Raw genomic sequence first — 22,059 nt, 5'->3', positions numbered from 1 at the left:
TCGCCTGCGTATCAACATGTGCACGCACATTTCTCCGTAGTCGTAGACGCGATACAACGTCTCGGAGGTCATACGGGGTTGCTTGCACCACCGAGCCGAAATTCTAACCGTCCGTTGACCGTCCTACTGAGTGATGCGCGTTGCGCCGAGAACTGCGTTGCCCGGGCCTTTGCCTGTCATGGTCCCTTCGGACTGCCCCCCCCCCAGCACTCGCACCCCACTCGTCAGTTCCATTACCTTTGAAGCAAGGAGACCCTCGCCACTATAATCACGGTAAACGGGGTCCCCGCTACTCGTTACACTGTTACGATCGGTTGGGTGAATGTCGTACTATAACGCGCGCTTGCACTCTTTCTCTGCACACCGCTCCTGCTTCAGGATCGTATTCATGACAACCAGGTACCGTACTAACCCACCGACTCAAAGAGGCGCTGTCCAAGAGCTCATAGATTGTCACGCCCGCGCCCACCGGCACGCCGTAGCTGGGTCCGACTTCCTCTCTACCCCCGACGCCCCGTGAGAGAGTGTGCCGTCTGCCGACGGAGGTAACAACTGGCGCCATCTATTCCGAGCTTCAAAGATCGCAACTGTTGTGTTTGGATTGCTTACTCACGACATGTATACTCGAGGCCCCCAACCACCACCCGTCCCACCCTCAAACCAGCGTTCCTTCTAGGCACGCTTGGCGATGTACGCGAGTCTCTATAGCCCTCTGTCTCGTCTCTCTCTCTCTGATCCAGTCCAACTTCGCGTTGCTCTCTCCTCCTGTTCTGTCTCTCTGCGCGATCGTCCCTCTCCCTCTTCTCCCAGCCCGCGCCAATCTCTCCGCCTTCTCTCCTTCTCTCTCTCCACTCTTCTATCTCATTATCTATCTATTATTTCTCAGTCATTACCTTCTTCAGCCCTATATCACACCTCCTAGCGACGTCTTATCTCGCTCTTTGCTTCACTCATTCCACGAGTCTGCAAACCCAGAACATTAACAGTTTGTCTTTGGGATGATATATACGCTACTAAGCCATTCACTGCCTAACAGATGCCCTATAGTGAACAGTCACTGGAGAAAAGCTAGGAGACCTACAGCGACGACTATCATTGGTATGCGCGTTTGCACCATGTGCAACAGCGATAGCTGCCCACGCCACTGTTATAGAGGCGAACCCAACCCACATGGCCCTCACACCTAACTCCTGCCTTGCATCTACCTCGGGTCACCCGCAACCATGCCACAATGCCAGTCTGCTTCACTACCCGCGGACTGGCTACGCGCGGATAGAACTGTTCCCTCTACCTGTACCAGCCTCCTACTTATATAACCTACTTCATACTCTCTACATTTTATACCTGTGATCTAATTCACTGGCGGAGAATCACGCTCTTACCGCCCTTCGCTTGCTTCCGCGGTTGGATGGCACTGCGGCCTCCTCGCGCTCCAATCAAACTCACGATAATACAAAACTATTCGCGAAACGCGCACGGCGGCACGTCTATCACTAAACACGGTCGGCAGGCAGCCTTCGAAAGCAGAGCGCACGACTCCGCGTCTGGCTTTCCGACCCGTCTGAACGGTGCAGAAGGCCGAGCGCTGTGGTGGCACTCACGACCAGGCTACTTTGCCTTACGCACGCCTCTAGTCGAATTCCGGCTTTATTACGCCAGACATTCTCCGCCAAGCAATTCGGCCAGCCGAAGAGGCCCGCCAGCCCCGCTCCCACACCTAGCGCACCGTCGGGCAGCACGACAATTGGCAATCCGATCGTGTAGAGGTATTCCTTCCTGCGTGACGAACGACGCCGGCTGTCTAGTACATCGGTGACGTCTGCTGTTCCCCGGGCATGCCCCCTATGCATTCACGTTCGACCCGCGGCCACCGCCGCACACACGTGCTCGCGCGCGGCCCGGCGCGCCCACCACTATAGTTAGACCGAGTCACTTCTCTCATCCACTACACGCCACCGGACTGCGCCCGATCGAAGGCGGTGGCGCGGACAAACTTAGACGAGCCAAACCAGAACACTTGGGTGAACGCAAACACGCTCCGCGCGGCGCGCCGAGAAAGCGGGGTCCGATTCGCGGTCTGTCGACGCTCGAGAATTGTCGCCTGCGAGAACGATGCAGTACCACACAGCTCGTGATGCAGTGCCCGAACATCCTTAGTCTATGGTTGATCACCGACGCTGCAGTAGCATAATGGAGCGCCGTAGAAAACACTATTCAACATGTAGCTATTACAGTAACGACAATCAGCAGGACTGCCAATCGCTCGATTTCATGACCTCTGCAATCGTTTTTACAATTGCTACTAATCACGTATCGTCGTTACATCCTTTACATATTCGATAAATAACGATACGGCGTAGCAGCGCGACGCGGCCTGGCCCGGCGGCGCCGGGGGACGAGCGCGGGGGGGGCGTCCCGGCTAATAGGATGGACGCGTCATTTATAACAGTTTAATATGCCGGTTTTCGTGGAACATCGCCAGCCAGCTATAGCAGACATCAATGCTTTCCGCGTTCAATTGCGGAAAACAGCAGCGCCTTCAGTACGTCCGACACGACGTTCGTAACACGTTGTTTCGCGCTCACCAACTATGCTTAGGCCGCTCCCCGGCGTCGGAGTAATACTGATAGTCCTGGCATAGTTGAGAATTCTTTGACGGAGAAAAAAAATGCCGATGATGAAGATACCGTCTGGTCGACACCTCACACTATAGCGGCGCGTTCTACACATGCTACCAGGTCCTATATTACATACATATAGTCAGTCGGCCCTTGCTGTTCTCGGCCAGGGGCAATACCGCTCGTCACCGAATGGATCACACTGCGACTGCTGCTCGTCACCATGCTACTCCTGGTGCCACGGTCTGCACGCGGCGGTCCTGCAGCGACGAGGGCAATGTCACCGACGACTCCCATTGCCTGAGCTGGCTTGAGGTTTAGAGTTTCTGCGGCCGGCTTGTTACGTGACGCGCTACTACTAGCGCTAAACCTCTACATCATTACTCTGCCCCACTCGCCTGCTTGCGTCGCTCTCTTCCTCGTCGTCTCTCATCTCTCTCGATCTCTCATCCTTCTTCTCCGCTCTATCTCTCTTCTCTCTTCTCTCTTCTCGTCTCTTTCTCCTCTCCCTCCTACTTCCTGGCTGTTCCTCAACCTAGCTCCTCTACTCGCGACTCCATTACGATGCACATCAGCTCACTCACTTCAGCTCTCTCTCCACTCTCTCTTCCGTCTCCGCTCTGTCTCGTCTCACGCCTCTCGTCTCTTCTCTAATCTCTCTCTCTCTCTCTCTCTCTCTCGTCTCTCCTCGTCTCTCTCTCTTCTTCTTCTATTCTCCTCTCCTCTCTCTCTCTCGTCTCTCTCTCTCTCTCATCTCTCTCTCTCTCTCTCTCTCTCTCTCTCTCTCTCTCTCTCTCTCTCTCTCTTCTCTCTCTCGCCTCGGCTCGGCTCGCTCGCTCGCTCGCTCGCTCTTTCTCCATCTTCCTCTCACTTCTCTCATCATCGCTCCTCCGTGCTCTTCCTCTCCTCTCGTCTCACTCTCCTCTCCTCTCTTCTCTCCGAGTGAGTGAGTGAGTGAGTAAGTGAGAGAGATAGAGAACAGGAGAGAGAGAGAGAGAAAGAGAGAGAGAGAGAGAGAGAGAGAGAGAGAGAGAGCGCGCCAGCGAGTGGGCAGAGTAAATGATGTAAGGTTTACCTAGTAGTGCGGCAGTAACAAGCCGCGCAGAAACCTACTCAACCAGCCAGCAATATCGTGTGACATGCCTCGTGGATGCAGACCGCGTGCAGACCGTCACCAGAGCATGGTGACAGCAGCAGCAGTGTGATCATGGTGACGAGCGGATTGCCTGGCGAGACAGCAAGGGCCGATCGACATATTATGTATATAGGCCTACATGTGTAACAGCGCCGTATATTATTCGCAGACTATCTTCATACCATTTTTTTCCCGGTAAAAATTCTCAACTATGCCAGACTATATATTATTCGCACAGCGCCAACAGTTGTACGCGTAAACAACGTGTACGACGGTTTCGACGACTGAAGCGCTGCTGTTTTCGCATTGAGCGGAAAGATTGATCTGCTATAGCTGGCTGGCGATGTTCCAGAAACGTGTCTATTAACGTTATATGACCGTCCATCCTATTACCCCCCCCCCCGCCGCCGCCGCCGCCGCGTCGCGCTGCTACCGTACGTTATTTATCAATATGTAAAGATAACAATACGTATATACAATGTGTAACGATGTGCAATATGAAATCAGGATGGCGTCTGCTGTTTCGTTTACTAATAGCTGACAGTTGAATAGTGTTTACTACGGTCATTATGTACTCAGCTCGTCCACATAGACTAGTTCGGCACTGTCACGCTGTGTGGCGTATGTCATCTTCTTCGCAGGCGACAATGGAGTGACAGACGCGAATGCCCCGCTTTCTCGCGCGCAAGTGTTTTCACCCAGTTTCTGGTTTGTCGGTCAAGTTTGTCGCCCCGCTTCGATCGGGCAGTCGGGGCGTGTAGTGATGAGAAGTGACTGGCTACTATAGGTGGCGCCCGCCCGCGCGCGCGTGTGTGCGGGTGGCCGTGAATAATGCATAGGGGCATTCCCCGGGAAGCAGACTCACGCGATGACTCACGCAGGAAGAATCCTCTACGAGATTCCAAATTGTCTGCTGCCCGAGTGCGCGTGTGGGAGCGGGCTGGCGGGCCTCTTCGGCTGGCCGAATTGGCTCGAGAAGGTCTGGCTAATAAGCGCGGAGATTCGATAGAGGCGTGCGTAGGCAAAGTAACCGGTCGTGAGTCACACACGCGCGGCTTCTGCACTTACGCGAAACAGACCGAGTCGTCGCTCTCTCGAAGCTGCCTGCCGACTGTTTAGTATAACTGCCCCGCGCGTTTCGCGGAAAGTTTGTATATCGTGATTTTATGGCGCGAGAGCCGCGTCACGAGCAGCCAGTATAATCACAGTATAGATTATAGAGTATAGAGGTATAGTAATAGGCTGTATATAGAGGAGCATTTCGCCTAGATTCGAGTAAAGAGACTGCATGTGGATGTTGCGTTGCCGAGCAACAGGTGATTGCACCTATTACACGTGGCAGCTATCGCGTTGACATGGCAACGCACATACTATGAATTCGTCTGTAGCTTTCTAGCTTTTCTCATCTGTCACCTATATAGGCATCTGTTCAGCAGTGAATGGCCTAGTATATATCCAAGACGAAACGTTAATGTTGGTTGAACTGTGAGAGTGAGAGAAAGAGCGAGAAAGAGCGCTAGGGGTGTGAATAGGTGGAGAAGTGAATGACTGAGATAGATAGATAGATAGATAGATAGATAGATAGATAGATGGAGAGAGGGAGAGAGAGAGGGAGAGAGGGAGAGAGAGAGAGAGAGAGAGAGAGAGAGAGAGAGAGAGAGAGAGAGAGAGAGAGAGAGAGAGAGAGAGAGAGAGAGAGAGAAGCAGAGCTATAGAAGGCGATCCAAGCGTCTAGAATAACCGCGCGTTCGCGTTGAAAATAAACACAGTTGCCTTTACAGCTCCGAATAATGGCGCCAGTGTTATCGTGTCGGCAGGCAACTCTCTCACGCGACATCTATAGCTCTTACCTTTGATCGTGTTATTCATACCTGTGTTTCATATACGTCCTTGAGCAACGGAGAAAAAGTGCAGCGCGCGTTATAGACATTACCAGTGTATGTAACGAGTACGGGGACCGTTTACGTGGATTATAGTGGCGAGGTCTCTTCTCAGTAATGACACGGGGTGGGGCTGGGGGGGGCAGTCCAGGCACGCTGACAGGCGTTCTCACGCGCTCATCATGACGCAACGACGGTTAGAGATCGGCTGGTGAAGCAAGCCCGTTGACTCAGAGCGTTTATCGGGCTACGGGATGTGCGTGCACTTATAGTGCGAGCAAACCTCCCAACCCTGTTTTAAATCTGAAAATGATATTTAATTGGCTATACTTATTGCGTTTAATCTAATTGCGAGCAAACGAAAGAAATTGCCATGTGTGTGTGTATGTGCTCGCTAGAGTATAGTACTGGTGGTATCAGCGAGAAGCGCTCAGAGGAGATTAGCCAAGGACACCGGTTCATTAATCGCCGCGTGGAGCCGCTTTGTGTGAGAGACGCCACAGACGAAGAAACGCCGCCGTATACGTTTGTTTGTTCACGGCGCCGTGATTTCCCGCGCCTTTCTTTCAGAAATCCGACCACGAGCGCGGAAAACAACTGCTCGGGGCGTCATCGGGAGAGGGCGTAGTGAAGGGAGAGGGTAGATGATGAGGTCGGAAAAGAGAGGGAAGGAGCGGTGGGTGAGGGTAGGAAGGAGCAGAGGGTGGAAAGGGGGAGTATTGCAAGTGTATTATTGTGCTTTCGGGATGTGAGAGGAGGGAGGAGGGAGGAGGGGGAGGTGACTGAGGAGGGGGAAGCTAAAGCGAGAGACGGGTGGAAGGTGGAGCGTAGCCGTGGAGGACTTCATTCTCTAGCAGGTATACTGTTCGTTCGACGTTCCCCCGCCCACTGTGCTAAGAATCGGCGTAGCGGCGTCTGTAGCGCGCGCGCGTTGCCAAGCAACGTGTAAAGTCGGCTGAAGAAGGGTAACGACGGGAGGCGCTCACAATGACGATTCCTGTCTGATTTCCTTCCTCCGCTCCATGCGGGCGGCAACAATAATGTCGTTTTCCGCCAAGGATCCCTGACTCACTCCGCCTCCCGTCCCCGCACACACACGAACGCACGCACACACGCACACGCACGCATGCACGCACGCGCACACGCGCACGCACACGCACACGCACACGCACACACACACACACACACACACACACACACACAACAACCGCAACACACACACACACACACACACACGCGCGCGCGCGCGCTCCCCCCTCCGCTCCTCGCGCAGCGCGGGCTTCGGTCTAGCTCAGTCCTGCACACGTGCCCGCGCACAAACCCTGCGTTCGTTCTCCGTGAATTCCTCGTCTGCAACCGCCAGCTTCCCGAGAGAGCAGCCGAAAAATCCCCGCAGCAAGAATGCGCGGCGTCTCGCAGACGGGCGCGCACGCGAACGCCGTCGCCGTAAATCACCGGGAAGTTCGGCGGACGGCGCCCGTCTAAGGGCCGTCGGTCGTGTCGCGTCTGTCGAGCGGGCGGAGGCGGTGGGGGAATAGAATTTTAAAGGGTTTTACACTTGCAGAAGACAACAACTTTGTTAACTCGTTCGCGCGCGCGCGGGTGTTGGTTCATGCGTATTAGTTACCGCTACGCAGACTTTGCAGTTTTCAGTTTTAGCTCGCTCGGCGCGAGTGTCTGCGGGTGTATAGTGGAGTGGTGCAGTGCGGTGGAGAGATCGTTGGCTATTCTCTCGCGGCGCGCGCTAGCGGCGTTGTTGTTGTCGTCCGCGCGTCTTCGTTTCTCTCACGTTCTCGTTCGTTCTCGTTCCGCTCTCTTTGTAGTCGTGATTTTTGCGCGCGCGTGATTCTTTTAGGAGGATACGGATCCCCCCCGCCGCATTTTCCTTTCGCTTGGATGATGTTATTTATGGAGCGAGGCGATGTGCGCGTTTGGGGGCCGTGTTGCCGACGTTCCACGCGTGGTAATCACCGGCTGCCTGGAGCCTCTGTCTGATATTTATGGAGCCCGTGGAGCCACAAGCCTCGTGCTTATCGTGTCACGAGCGACGTTACGCGAAACCTTTCCCTGTTTTACGTAATTTCGTAAATTCTATGCGAGCTGTCGACCCGTGTGTAAATGTCAGTCAGGCGCACGTGCAGTCTATCCCCTCCTCTGATATTCGATACGGAGCAAATATTGTGATTGCGTGTGATTTTCTTCGGCCGTATTGGAAGGGACTTCGGGTTTTAATCCGATTGTTTGATTGCAGGAGCGAGCGGGCTCGTGGCTCGCGTCCCCGACTTCTGTGTTTGTCCATTCGTTATTTTACTGAGTGATTAGTCTAGCCGCTGTCGCCAGTCGCATATCACAGTCGGCTGCACCGCGCCGGCTGCGAGCGTGCACCCCGAGCCTCGTAAATTATCGACTTAAATATGCGAGAGAAAATATTATGGCGAAGTATTAGCGTAAAGAAATGAATCACGAAATTGGCAAGGATTGGCTGCCAGCTGCTGCTGTTATTGCTGCTGGAAGTGCTGATTGTTGTTGTTGTTGTTGTTGTTGTTGTTGCTGCTGTTTCTTATTATTATTGTTATTATTATTATTGACGTGAGTGTGCATCAGTGTCGCCCGCGCGCGCGTATGCGCGTGCGCGCGTGCGTGCATGCATACGCGCGTTTGTGTGCGCGCGCATGTTTATTTCGGCTTAAATAGAATGATGTCCATAGCAACATGACAAAATTAATCACCGCTCCCAACTATCAAGTAACCGATTTGCTATGTCGTTCTAATACTTTTACATTTGAAACATATTCACTACATTTTAATAGCCGCTCGGCTAATTATTTTATTATAGGAACTGCAATATAAATCTTAATTGTACGATAAAACCAAGCACTAAAATGTCGTCGCAAAAATGTACGCATCTGGTCACTTAATCTAAGTCATGGCAATGTTTCTGTTATACGACTTCCCCTAGTAAAGGCTAATTGGTATCAAATCCACCGGTCATTCTATGGCCAGGTTTCGCAAGCAGGCTTCGCAACCTTTCCATGCAGGCAGCGATGTCGAAGGCTAGAAGCGATGCAATCTCCTGTTCACATGTTAGCGAATGGACCCCCGACTTAGACCGGTGGCTGGGCTATACGCAGGAGTGTGTGTCTGATGCTGGGTGTAGGGGGCGGACAGTCACAGTATTCCAGTAACACACAGCCACGTGTTATTCTCCCGCAAACACCGTAGCATCGCGCGCTTCGGTCCTCCCATCTTTCACAGAGCGGTTGAGATGACTCCTCCTTCTCCCCCGGTGTGAGCAGGCAAGCTGGGTCACTGCGCCCAGGGTAGTCTGACTCTCACCGCGCTAAGGTGAATATATGGTTGCAGGCAAGCTGGCTCGCCGTGCCCAGGGTAGCCTGACTCCATGCAACGTGCGCCTGGATCTACCTGTGTGTGCAGGTATAGATTTGGTCGCCCTTACTCCGGGGCAGTGTCTCTCCCACGGTACTCCTATTCTCCGACAGAGCTCAGAGATAATATTTGTCACGCGTGGGAGTTTACGGTCTTCCTCGCGCTCACGGCGGCCGAGGAGGTGGATGAGGCTGCACCCCCCCCCCCATCCACCCCACCCCTCCCTCGTGTTTGTTCGGACTCCTGACTGTCGAATGCGAGTGTTTTCGCTGCGAATTCCGCGCGTTGTTGTTGTTGTTGAGCTCGCTGTCGGTCGTTGATCGGCGCCATGTTGCTGACCAGCGCCGTGACGTCACCCGCCGCTAACTGGTGACGTACGATCGGTGATCAGCCGGACGTGCGTGGCTTCGGCAGGAACACCAGGGTGGGGCGGTGTTGTTAATTAGGGCGGTGGTGTAGGCAGTGGGTTAGGGAGGTGCCGGGTTGGGGTATGTGAGGGGGATAATTAGAGAGGTGGGTAGTGGGGCCGAGGCCAGGGTGGGGTATGATCGATGGATGTTGGTATGTATGTGTGTGTGTGGGGGGGGGGGTTCGTTTGTTAGGGAGTGGACTGCGGTTGGGGATGTACTCGAATTTAGGGGCCCGGGGTAGGAATAGGTTTAGGGAAGGGATGTCGATTAGGAAGTAACTCGTCGGGATCTTTAGTTATGGACTGGGTGATGACAGGGTGCTGTGATTAGTAATAGGATTGTAGCGAAAACAATATAAAGGGAATTAATGGGGGAAACCCGCGTGATGGTAAACATCAAGTACATCGATGTCTGCTGATGGCTGGAAGCGTGCCGTGCGTGTAATGCGTCCCCCGAGTCGATCATTCGATGAATGTTTATCTGCGCTCGTCCTTTACCACGCGCAGCGGAGGCAAATATAAATGAAACAGTTTTCGAAAAAAAACGGATGATTTCTCTCCCGCTGCTGCGTTTTTTGGTCGATTTCCGCTCATACGTGGGGGGAGTGGGAGGGAGTGGGGGCGTGCTAGTTTGTTTCATCGTGCGCGGGTGTGCAGACACGCGCGTGGCCAGTACTCTCTATACTACTCCTCTGATCGCCACCTCAGAGGATGCCACATGACTTGGGCAGGCACTGTTTTATACTCCAAAGTTCCGTGTCACCTGCTGCTCTGTCGATGGCGTATATATATATATATACGTCCGCCCGCACAGGTGCGTTTTCATATGATCCGCCCGCACGCACTCGCGCACACGCGCGCATGCCCGCGAGGACATGCATGGGATATTGTGACAGGCGTGGAAGGAAGGACGCGAGCGCTTGCTTGCCTTTCAGGTTTAATGTGGTGTGCGAACGTGTTTATTGGTAATATGGCGACATTAAAACTGCATGTGCGTTCAAGGGCTCTAGCTAGCTTGCGTGCGTGGAGCATTTTACGATTTGTTGGACTTTCAAATCAGTTTTGGTCGCCAGGTTAAACATTAGTTATGCAGACTGAACTAGATTGAAGTAACTGCTTCCTATTTCTTGTTTACTTAACCCACGAATTAGAGCTCTGGAATTTTTTAAACCGCATAACATTGCACCCTATATTTAGGTTTACACGGGGAAGGTAAATTTCCCGTTTCGCCGTCAATTGAGATATTTCCATAACACGACTTTAAACACCACCTATTTTTTCCTAACGGGACCATGATAGAGCAGTAGGTTAACGTGCGCGTATAATTGCCGTACGACAATAGCTACGTGTGTGTGTGGTTTTCCTGTCTTCACGCCTACCCAGCTGATATGTGAGTACATGGCGCCGTAATAGCCGATGAGCTAGCTGGCTAGCTGCCTGTAGGCATGCCGCCCCGTGTCCTTGTGTGTGTGAGTGCGTGCGTGCGTGCGTGTGTGTGTGCGCGCGTGTGTGTGTGTGCGGATGTGTCTTTATGTATGTGTGTGTTTTTGTGTATGCGTGTGTCTCCACGTGCGTGTGTGCTGCCGCTGCCGCTGCCGGTCTGCGTAGGTGGCTCACCGCGCTAAGGTAAGGAAGCCACACAGCGCCCGTTCGGCCGTAATTAAGCTCTAGCGACGTCGCCATCACGACGGGATTGATCCGCTTCATGGTTGCCGCTGCTGCTGCCGCTACGGCTACGGCTACTACTGCTGCTGCTACTGCTGCTACTGCTGCTGATACTGCTACTGCTGATGCTGCTGCTACTGCTGCTACTGCTACTACTGCTGCTACTGCTGCTTCTACTGCTGCTGCTACTGCTGCTACTGCTACTACTGCTACTACTGCTACTACTGCTACTGCTGCTGCTGCTGCTGCTGCTGCTGCTGCTACTACTGCTACTGCTACTGCTACTGCTTCTATTGCTGCTGCTACTGCTGCTACTGCTACTGCTACTACTATTGCTGCTGCTGCTGCTGCTGCTACTACTACTACTGTTGCTACTACTGCTGCTACTGCTACTGTGCTTGCTTGCTGCTGCTGCTGCTACTGCTACGCTACTACTGCTGCTGCTGCTGATGCTGCTCTACTACTGCTGCTTCTGCTGCTGCCCTACTGCTGCTACTATGTTGCCTACTACTGCTTAGCTACTGCCTGCCTCGCGTACTTGCTACTGACTATTGCTGCACTGCTGCTGGCTTGCTGCTGCCTGCTGCTGCCTGCTGCTACTACTAACTACTGTTGCTACTTACTGCCTGCTACGCTGCTGCTGCTGCGACTACTATCTTGCTGCTGCTTGCTGCTGCCTGATGCTGTTGCAGCTACTTGCTGATGCTCGTTCGCAGCTACTGCTGCTACCTGCTGCTACTGCTGCGTACTGCTGCCTTAGCTGCTGCTTACTGCCTGCTACTGCTGCTACTTGCTGCGCTACTGCACTGCTACTGCTGCTACTGCTGCTGCTACTACTGCGGCTGCTAGTGCTACTGCTACTGCTGCTACTGCTGCTGCTACTGCTGCTGCTACCACCGATCGGCCATCAATTCGATCCTTGTAAGCCGGGGCGCCGGGCATGTTTGCAGAGCGGGGTGGGGTGTGTGGCAGGATATCGAGCGGGACAGGGGTTGGGTCTGAGGTATGGGTGGTGGATACACACGGTAGGGATACACGGTGATATAGGTACGGTCAATGGATTGGGGTAGTAGGAGTGTGGATATCTCGTAGTGGGGTATTGAGCATGAACTTGAAGGGGTTAGGGCCGGCGTGGAAGGGGGACTCGGCGTGGATTCAAACATGGGTCTGGCTCAGCAGGAGGTATATACCTCCTTCCCAGCCCAGACCCATGTTATATTGCAAACGAATATATATTATATTGCATGTTATATAGCAAAGAACGGGGGATAGGTCACGGGTTTACTGAGTAGAACAGGGATAAGCCGGAGGGAGGCGCCTATTGTAAAGGACGAGTATAGATCGAGGATGGAGGCAGTATTAAGTGAGGCGGGGATTATTAGGTCACGGGGGGATGCGGCGTGGGTAAACACTGGTCGGTAAGGGCCGCGTTGCTAAGCCCTAACACGGGCAGTGTGCTGTTACGCGGTGCAAGCGTGTTGCGCTTTGATTTCGCGCGGCGGTATGTCGCTTTATGTTGCCCGTGTGCAACGCTGATTCACGCCATTTACTCCAATCCCTTAAATAAACGAAGCCGATGTGAAAAAGAGGGATAGCCATAGTTCATCCCCTGTGTGTATTGAGAGAGAGAGAGGGGAGAGAGAGAGTTATACACATACACACACACACAAAGGGAAAGAGAGTTGCAGAAAGATTGAGAGAGAGAGAGAGAGAGAGAGAGTCGCGTGTGTGGGGCGCGCGGGCGGGGGCAGCGGAGGTCGCGGTTTAAGCTGCTGGAGTCATAATAGACACAGGAAGGATGTGTCAGCGCTGCGGGTTAGTGATCACCGGCACCTGGACCGACGGCTGTCGCCGAGATATATCGCGCGCGGATGCTCCTACTCCAGCGTGCATGCAGCAGCGGCAGCAGCGGCGCTTAAATCTCTACAATGGGCAGTACACAGCCGCTCAGCAGCGATCACACGATTCATGCGTCTGCGGCTCTTCTTTCCGCGGGAAGCTGCCGTTTACGAGGATTATCTGTCACGTGATAGCCGTGATATTGTGAGTGCATGATGCCTATTATTGCTCTAAATGCTTGCTCCTGTGTGTAAGTTATAAATCCCATTGGGGTCATGCTATGTTCAGCGCCGTATGTCGATGCTGGTATCATTATCTGTTGATTACTATTTCTGTGTGGTTTTTTGAGTTAATAGCGGTGGAATACAGTAAACCACTGAAACTAGTTTACAAAGAAAAAACGGAAACCATATATATACACACATTGTCAGCTATAACTAACAAAATATAAAAATATTAATATAAACCGAAACAATAAATAAAAAATATACTAAAAACACATAGTAATCATATATAACAATCCTAGCAACGATGGAATAGTCCGCCAGGATTAACAGTTTTATTAATATAACCCACCCACACTATTCAATGAAACATCCGCTATTGAATGTTAGTTAGCGTATTTCATTAAAGCGTAGGCTCACAGCGTAATAGCACACATACGTTGTGAAATACTGAGAAGACGAGATAATGGTCGTCAGGAAGTAGCGTACATCCGCAAACCCGTCTAAATAACGATAAAATATAAGAGGAGCCTTGCGCAGTCATATAACCGGCGGCTGTATTCTCCTGCGTGCTGTACGAATAAGTAGCAGCAATGGCACGTGTGCGTGCATGTATGTGTGTATGTGTGACACACACGCAGCCACGCCGCCGTACCACCACCACCTTCGCCTCCACCGCCAGCAGCAACAGCAACGGCACCATAACCACCACCACCACCATCATCATCATCATCATCATCATCATCATCGTCATCATCATCACCATCACCACCACCATCATCATCATATTCATCATCACCACCACCACCATCATCGTCATCATCATCACCATCACCACCACCACCACCATCATCATCATCGTCTTCATCATCACCACCACCACCACCACCATCATCATCATCATCATCATCATCACCATCACCGCCGCCAGCAGCAGCAGCAGCAGCAGCAGCAGCAGCATCTCGTTCCTCCCGCACGTCACTGTATGGCTCCCCACCACCTTCGTTCCTCGGCAGCAGCAGACGTCGCTCTAAAGACGGGCTTCACCGTTGGCAGCGCACCGAGTAACGCCGACGTTTACACATTCTCGCCTCGCTGCTTGCCTGCGCGTGGCCCTGACACAACCAAGCTACTGTACTTCGATTTGTTTGTAAGAGCCGCAGAGTTGTGTCTACTATCACACTCTATATTACACTCAGCGCGGCGGCAACCCCAGCATCCCAGCCCCCCCACGACTGCCGCTGATGCTGATGCTGATGCTACTACTCATACTATACTACGACGACAGCCGCTGCTGCTGCAGTTCGATAGTCGTTAGGCGGAACATTCCGCTAGTCGCGTGTAATTTTATCTAGCGTTACTGTTGATGGCAATTTTTTCACGGCATGTGCGCGAGCCGAAAATAACCGATAGCGGCAGCGGTCTCCGCGGGCACCATATGTTCGCTGCTCTCTCAAAACTATATAGCCTCATCATCATCATCGCCGTCGTGCCGTCGTTCGTGGCCACGCGTCAGCATCTGTAGCATCTGGCGGCCTTCTGACGGAGAGTCGTCACGTTGCTGCGGCGCGTGCCGCCGCTCTGCTGCTGACGGGGGTCGTCCTCGTGTTTTTTTTCGTATGCGTATATTACGCAGGTAGTTTTTTTTATGGCGGCCGTGATTAGCTGCATGCGGTATGCGGTGTTTGATTTCGACGGCTTATATTACGAAGCGAGCGTCGAGAGAAAGAAACGTGATATTCGCGCCGTCGCGCGCGTTAAACGTCGGCGTTGACGGGGCGTTTGCTCGTACGCACGCAGGCACGCACGCACACACGCACGCACGCACGCAGTGACCGGGTCGCTGTGTGGTTTACGCGCGCGATTTAACCTTATATTTAAGTGTCAGTGTGCAGCGTGAGCAATGGCGGCCGCTAGTGTTTGTTGCACATGAGCATTTCGACGGCATTTACAGGAAATTGTCGGCAATAATAGGTGAAAGAGAGTATAGAAACATTAAGACTTTGGTAGTAAATAGATTTTGTATTTATTTAGCATTATATTTGATTGAAACGCTCCAAGTGCCTGTGGTCGTCGTCATGCGATTGCTCACGTCGCCATGTATTCGCGATTATGACATCGTCGGAATGAACTTAGCGCGGGAAAATGTCGCACGCGCGCGCGTGGGCCGCGTGCGTGCTCATAAATAAAAATTCGTTGAAAATAATCTTGAATTTCTCTCGACATTTTTGCAGAGACTAGAATGGCCTGCAAACTCCGAGGACGTCAGCAAGTGTCTGAATAAAGGCAAGTCGGTGGTAAGTGGACTAAGTCACTCTTAGCATTACGGCGTGACGTGTGAGAATATTGTTATTGCGCGTACTACGTGACCCTCGCATCTTGGCGTGGCATGCGATGACGTGACACCGCTAGACGGGGGCGTCTGCACCGTCTGTCAACTTTCCGCTTTCATGCGAACGTGCGTTCAGATTTTATCGGAAACCTCGGCGTTTTCTAAACGCGATTCGTTTGTTAGCTTGCTGTAACCGTTGGGGGTATATAGGTGACGTACAGAGGCTGGCGTATATCTGTTTAGCTATTCTGTACGTACACAAAGGGAGCTTCGATAAAAATCTATTCCAGTTTCGAATAGATCCGACTTGTAGTTTCGTTTACTCGACTCGCGTCTTTCGCGCCGCGATCGGAATGAACTTGTTTCACAGAGCCGTAAGAAGCGAAAGTCGTGTCTAGTGGGCCGACGTACCGGATCAATGTCGGATAGACTCATCGAGATTGCTTCATCGTAGTCTGTCCGCAGGCAGAACCCGCGTGGCTGCTAGATTGCGGCGGCCACGAGATCCTGGTTACATCACTCGCGAATGAATATAAGCGGTCTCGATATCGCCGACTGGTTTTTTTGCCGAAGTTAATTCCACTTAAGCAGTCGCCCGGATTGATGGCTATCGGGCTTTGCTCGTATTACCATAAAAGCGAGAGCAGTGAGTGTGCGAGTTTGGTTAAAGCGAAGAAATTGAGTAAGTCGAAGGTGAAATAGCGCTGCTACTGCTGCCACTGCTGCTGCTGCTACCACGGGCGACCAGCTTTCATCAGCTAATGGTAGATTTCGATCAAAGCGCAGCTAGCACCGGTGTTGATGTTGGTACCACTTGCTGCGAGCATCACGCCCCGCTGATTTCCTTCTATAGGCTGGTATATAAGAAATAAGGAGCGCACAGACCGGCCTGTACTAGTTTGCCGTTACGGCTGTGGTTGTTGCAGTCGTGGCCGGAACTATGTGACCAGCGCGCGATAGCAAGCGGAAGCTAGAATAAGCGCGATGGACAGAGAAGAGAAATGAGAGGGGAAGGGATCGAGAACGAGAGAGAGAGAGAGAGAGAAGAGAGAGAAAGAGAAAGAGAAAGAAGAAATGAGAGGAGAAGAGATCTTGAGAAACGGAGAAATGGATGGAGAGAGAGATGGAGAGAGAGAGAGAGAGACGAAGAGAGAAAAAGAGAAAATGAGAGCGAGAAGGGATCGAGAGAACGAGAGAGAGAGAGAAGAGAGAGAGAAGAGGAGAGGAGAGAGAGAGAGGAGAAAGGAGAGAGGAGAAAGGAAGAAGAGAGAGAGGAGAAAGAGATGAGAGAGAAGGATGAGAACTGAGAGCGAGAGAGCGCAGAGAGAAGAGAGAGAAGAGAGAGAGAGAGAGAGAGAGAAAGAGAAATGAGAGGAGAAGGATCGAGAACGAGAGAGAGAGAGAGAGAGAGAGAGAGAGAGAGAGAGAGAGAGAGAGAGAGAGAGACAAGCAGTAGAAGGAGGCGAGCAGCTAGCGTGCGTGAGCGAAGCAGAGGAGAGAAATGAGAGGGGGGGATGATCACCACGAGTGGGAGAGCGAGGATGAGAATGAGAACAAAACAGAGCGACTGAAAGCGAAAGCAAGTGCTAATGGAAAGAGGGAGATATAGACGGGGAAGTTCCGAACGAAAGATGGAGAGAGCGAGGCGGGCAAACAGACAGGCAGACAGACGGACGGACGGGCGGACGGACGCACAGACAGACAGACAGACAGACGGAAGCACAGACAGACAGACAGACAGACAGACAGACAGACAGACAGACAGACAGACAGACAGACAGACAGCCAGGCAGGCAGACAAACAGAGACAGAGACAGAGACAGACACGGACAGATAAGCAGGCGGATCTAGATAGAGACAGTGACAGACAGATAAACAGGCAGACGGACGAACGAACAGGAGTGTATAGACGAACGAAAGGGACCGAGAGACGGGAGAGGGTGCGTTAGCCTCGCTGCGTCCTTCGACTAAGCGGTCGCGGTTTTACTAGTTCCGACACTACTCAAGCGGCGCAAAGTTCCTCCCACTGCATCTGTAAACTTACAGGCGAGGGGCTCTGCCGCGCTGTGGCGTGCACGGGCCGGCCGGTTTTAATGAGTTCATTAAATCTGCGCTGGCGCTCGCCGGGGACGTCGTAAATAAGACGTTTGTCATGGCTGCGCGTATACACGCACAGATCGACGCGGCCGATAAGAATGAGTTAAAAGATGCTAAGTGCGTGCGTGTGGATACGAGAGAGAGAAAGAGAGAGAGAGAGAGAGAGAGAGAGAGAGAGAGCGAGAGTGAGCCAGACATATTGAGAGTGTGCGCGCGAGAATGGCACAGAGTGACGGGCAGACAGGCAGACAAACAGACGGATGGATGGATGGACGGATGGATGGATGGACGGACAGACAGACATATAGACTGTTCACCTGCAACCCGTGCTGTCTATCTGAGCCATATTATGGCAATACCAATTACCACATCATACAGTACCAGTGCTGAGACCGCACTTTAATAATGAAGTCGGCGATAAAAGTTTCATTGCTTGCGCCGTGTCGCTTGCTTTGCGGAGAAACCACGCGCCCAGTTTTTCGATTTCGCCGACGATGTAACGAAAGTTTTTGAAAGCGCGGCCAGTGCTTGTGACGCGTGCCAGACATGCGAGCACTCGAGGGACTTGATTAAAGGAAAACGATTTAATGCTGGACGACTAGGGCGCCGGGTGAGTCTGCAGGTCTCGCTGGAATTTTTGAATATTTCTGTCGATTGAAGCGACGCATGGCGCGCACACATACTACGAATCGATGTTGATTCATCATTCCACACGCTATATGGCCGCCGTGTGTGTGATAGTAGTACTAGATAGCTGCGTGAACTGAGGCGCGAGCGACTGATCGGCGGATGGATAGACGGCCGAAGCTAGTGCTGAACGAGTAAACCGGGGAGATGCTTCCGAGGAGGAGGCGGTCGCAAGATGCACGAGTCGCACACAGTCGCACACAAAGAACGCACACAGTCTGCACGAAAGTAATAAGCATATATATATAGATGATGCCAGCGGCTTGTGACATTTTAAAATGATTTATTGTGGTTAGAGCCAGAGTTGGGTTTAGAAGCTGCTCCGTCTATCGCACATTTTCCAGAGAAAGCTGGCGGTTCCAAAACTTATGACTCCACTGCTGGTGGCTTCGCTGCTGGTTGTAGCTGGTAGAGCATTGGTCTAACTCAATAAAACTTCAGTCAATCGTAGCGATCATTCATCACCACTACTCGGTAGACACAGGTGCGCCTCTAGGAGCAACTAACTCTGTGCTAATCGAGGAAGCCCGCGCTGGTTCCACTCCCCCGGGGAGGGAGGGCGGAAATCCCAGTACAGAGGAGATACAGCACGTGTTTGTATTGAACACGGTCTCCTATGTGAGGCCTGCGGCAACTGTACGCGGGCTATAGTCCTAGAGCTAGTATAGTGCATGACCGAACAGCAGGGATATCGAGTAATGGCCCGATTAGCGCCACATGTACCCCGTTGTATGCAATTAATCCATTAGGAGATTATCCGGCCATTATTCCAATGTTAGATGTTGCGTAACTGTTACGTTCGCCCGCTGCTCTCTTTCTCTCTCTTCCTCTCCCCCCTCTCCCAGTGTATGTATAAGCTTGGGGTGGGAAGGCCATTACATCGCGTGTACGCACTCCCCCTTATGTAACAGCTGATATCTGTGCCACCCTAGCCTTCGCGTACAGTTATTAGCAGATCAATAGAGCTGGAGACAGTGACTCATGAACGTGTCTGTACCTCAACCGTCGTACTGCATGATTCGTCTGCAAAGGAAGAATCCGATCGGTCGCTTCCAGGGTGACTTGTTGCGTCTATTGTCCTAATTAGGGTTTATGCAAATTTTTAATATGCAAATTTCAATCATGTTTCGAATCGCTGCGGCCCCGTCGGGCAAAAATCGCTTGCTTAATCTTCAAAGCGATGCTTATATTAACGAGGTCGAGAGAAACTGAACTATCTAGTCCCCTCGATGTTCATTCATGCATATTAAGACGGTTAATATGTTGTATTAATTATTCGCTATGCTGTTAATGCGTAGGGCCTATTTGTTGTGATAAAAGCAGTGCATAATAGGAAAATTTATACTTAGTTTTACATGTGAATAATCTAATCAGTTAATTAAGCAAGTAATTAAAAATGTGAGGAGCGATTGCTAAATAATTAATGAGCAGGCAGATTTATTTTCTCACTTTAGTTTCTCTCATAACAATACAATAACAGAGATTAGATTTCCGTGGAAGATAATCGTTCATTTTTCATTCAGCTTCTTGTTTTAGCCAAAACGTAGGACAGCGTAGCGACTCTGATTTCGCCGTAACCGTATTACCGAAACAATCTTTCTAAAATCACTTGTACAAACAATCTGACGAGGCGACTTAGGACATGAGTTTGGCCTTTTTTGATAAAAAAAAATAACCCAGATAGTAGATTCCGGCTGCCCGCCGTTCGCAGCGGTTTTCTAGTGGAAACGCGAAATGATCTTGAACAGGAAGTGCCAAAAGACACGGGCCAGATTAATTATGGCGCGCACAAGAGATACCATTATACGCTTTTCTATCTTTCTATCGGTCGGCGTGTGCGTGCGTGCGTGCGTGCGTGCGTGCGTGTGCGTGCGTGTATGGTTCACTGTGCTCTAACTAGCAAGGTGAGCAACCTCTAAACGTTAACCGGTGTGAAATACGACCGTCCAGATCTTTAGAATTCATAGGTGTTCATAGTATTAGTTGAAGGCGCCTTAACAATTTGCAAATGGCCTACGGTGTCGGAAGAAAAACCCGCTTCTGCTGCGACCCCAGTGGAAACAGCCCGCGAGTCTATCGAATCGAATGGGCGACAATTATGGCTTTGCCGCGTTTTGACTGACAGCTTTTTTCTGCAAGATCGCGTGAGATTCCAGGCCACGATTGCGGAAAAACAAACCTTAGCTGTGACAGACGGTGTGACGATATAATAGGATGACAGGTCGTAAAAGCCGTGCGTGGCGGTGACATTTCGCCACGCGGGTGGGTTAAGCGTGTTGTGAATACGCGTGCCAGCAGCTTTACCGCGGGATTGATGCCAGGGTATAAAGTGCAGGAACAGTGTTTGCCACTACGGGGTGGTCGGTCACAGTAGGTGGCAGTACACCTCATAGGGGTGACAAAAGGTGACAGTATTACCCATGGTGGGTGACAGCAGGTGACAGCGTTACCCGTGGGTGGGTGACAGCAGATTACAGCGTTACCCGTGGGTGGGTGACAGCAGGTGACAGCGTCATCCGTGGGTGCGTGACAGTGGGTGACAGCGTTTCTTAGATTAGTAATGCTGGGTCGTCGCGCAGAGAAGTGAAACCGCCACACGCGACGCAGTGTTTCCTCCGATTATCCGCTTCAAAAAATGAAGCTGGTGAGCAAAATGAAGCCAATGAATGAACTCTACACGCCATCAGACAGAGCAACGAAGCTTTTATCCGGGATCCGGTGTGCGGTCATTTTCACGCGCTGCTGCTGTTTAAACTCCATAGCGGCAGCAGCCTTCCGACGACAGCGGCGGTAGTAGCAGTAGTAGAAGCAACAACATCGTCCTCATTATCATCGTCATCATCATTATCATCATTGTCATCGTTGTCGTCGTCATCGTCATCGTCATCATTATCATTGCCACCGCCATCTTCTTCATCATAATCATCATCAGAAGCAGCAGCCGCAGCAACAACAACAACATCAGCAGCAGCCGCAGCAACAACAACAACATCAGCAGCAGCCGCAGCAACAACAACAACATCAGCAGCAGCAGCAGCAGCAGCAACAACAACAACATCAGCAGCAGCAGCAGCGTGGTTGCTGCGGCCAGCAGTCGAGCCGCGCGTGCGTATACCGACAACGTCGCCGCGTGAGAATATATATATATAGCGCAGCGGATTACAAACGTGCGAGATTTATAATGATTAGCACGTGAAAATGACCTCGTTTTGATTGGATTATATTATGGGTGACTCGGTTATCCATGCTGATATCTCTACGATTCGTTTTTGGTGTAAATATTTCGTCTCCGTTCTAAATCAGCGCGGTGGGATTTTAGGATCGTCTTACGTTATGTAATGAGATCATAGTAATTCGATTTGTACACGATCTTTGAATTTATACGACCTAGCCACTAGCCAGTACTACAAGCCTCGTCGCTAATGAAGAATGGTTGTGTAGTTTTCTGACAATACATGCGCATGCGTAGGTGTGCGCGCGTGTCCATGTGTATTTCAGTGTTAAATGAGTTATCACATGCGAATAGATATTTTTCTACGTTAATCGGTGGTTTTCGTCTGTTTATTGCATAACACCGTCGGCCAAACATTTGCCACCTGCGTGCACATTCAATTATATAATGGGATGCGAAATTAGAAACGTAGCTATGACTTCATTACATTACCGCAATGCCTAAAATTTCTTCATTGCATTAATACGCTATTAAGAACTAAACAATATTTTTTTTAATGCAGTGCAGTGAAATGGTTTATTTTTATACACGTGTGACGTTTTGTCTCAATGGGT

At 51.4% G+C, this 22,059-nt stretch overlaps 1 protein-coding gene across 3 annotated transcripts in view; it reads left to right on the top strand.

Annotated features, from left to right (window-relative positions):
- Positions 1–22,059, top strand: part of LOC106813663 (semaphorin-1A-like) — a 121,928-nt gene that overhangs the window by 55,959 nt on the left and 43,910 nt on the right. For all 3 annotated transcript variants that reach the window (XM_014817861.1, XM_014817860.1, XM_014817859.1), the window contains exon 5: positions 15,392–15,454. In XM_014817861.1, the coding sequence (XP_014673347.1) occupies positions 15,392–15,454 (63 nt within the window). The remainder of the gene's footprint in view (positions 1–15,391; positions 15,455–22,059) is intronic.

Source organism: Priapulus caudatus, unplaced genomic scaffold (assembly GCF_000485595.1).
Source record: "Priapulus caudatus unplaced genomic scaffold, Priapulus_caudatus-5.0.1 Scaffold806, whole genome shotgun sequence".
Lineage (NCBI taxonomy): Eukaryota > Metazoa > Priapulida > Priapulimorpha > Priapulimorphida > Priapulidae > Priapulus > Priapulus caudatus.
The sequence above is the reverse complement of the archived record's forward strand: the minus strand, read 5'-3'. Positions and strand labels throughout refer to the sequence as shown.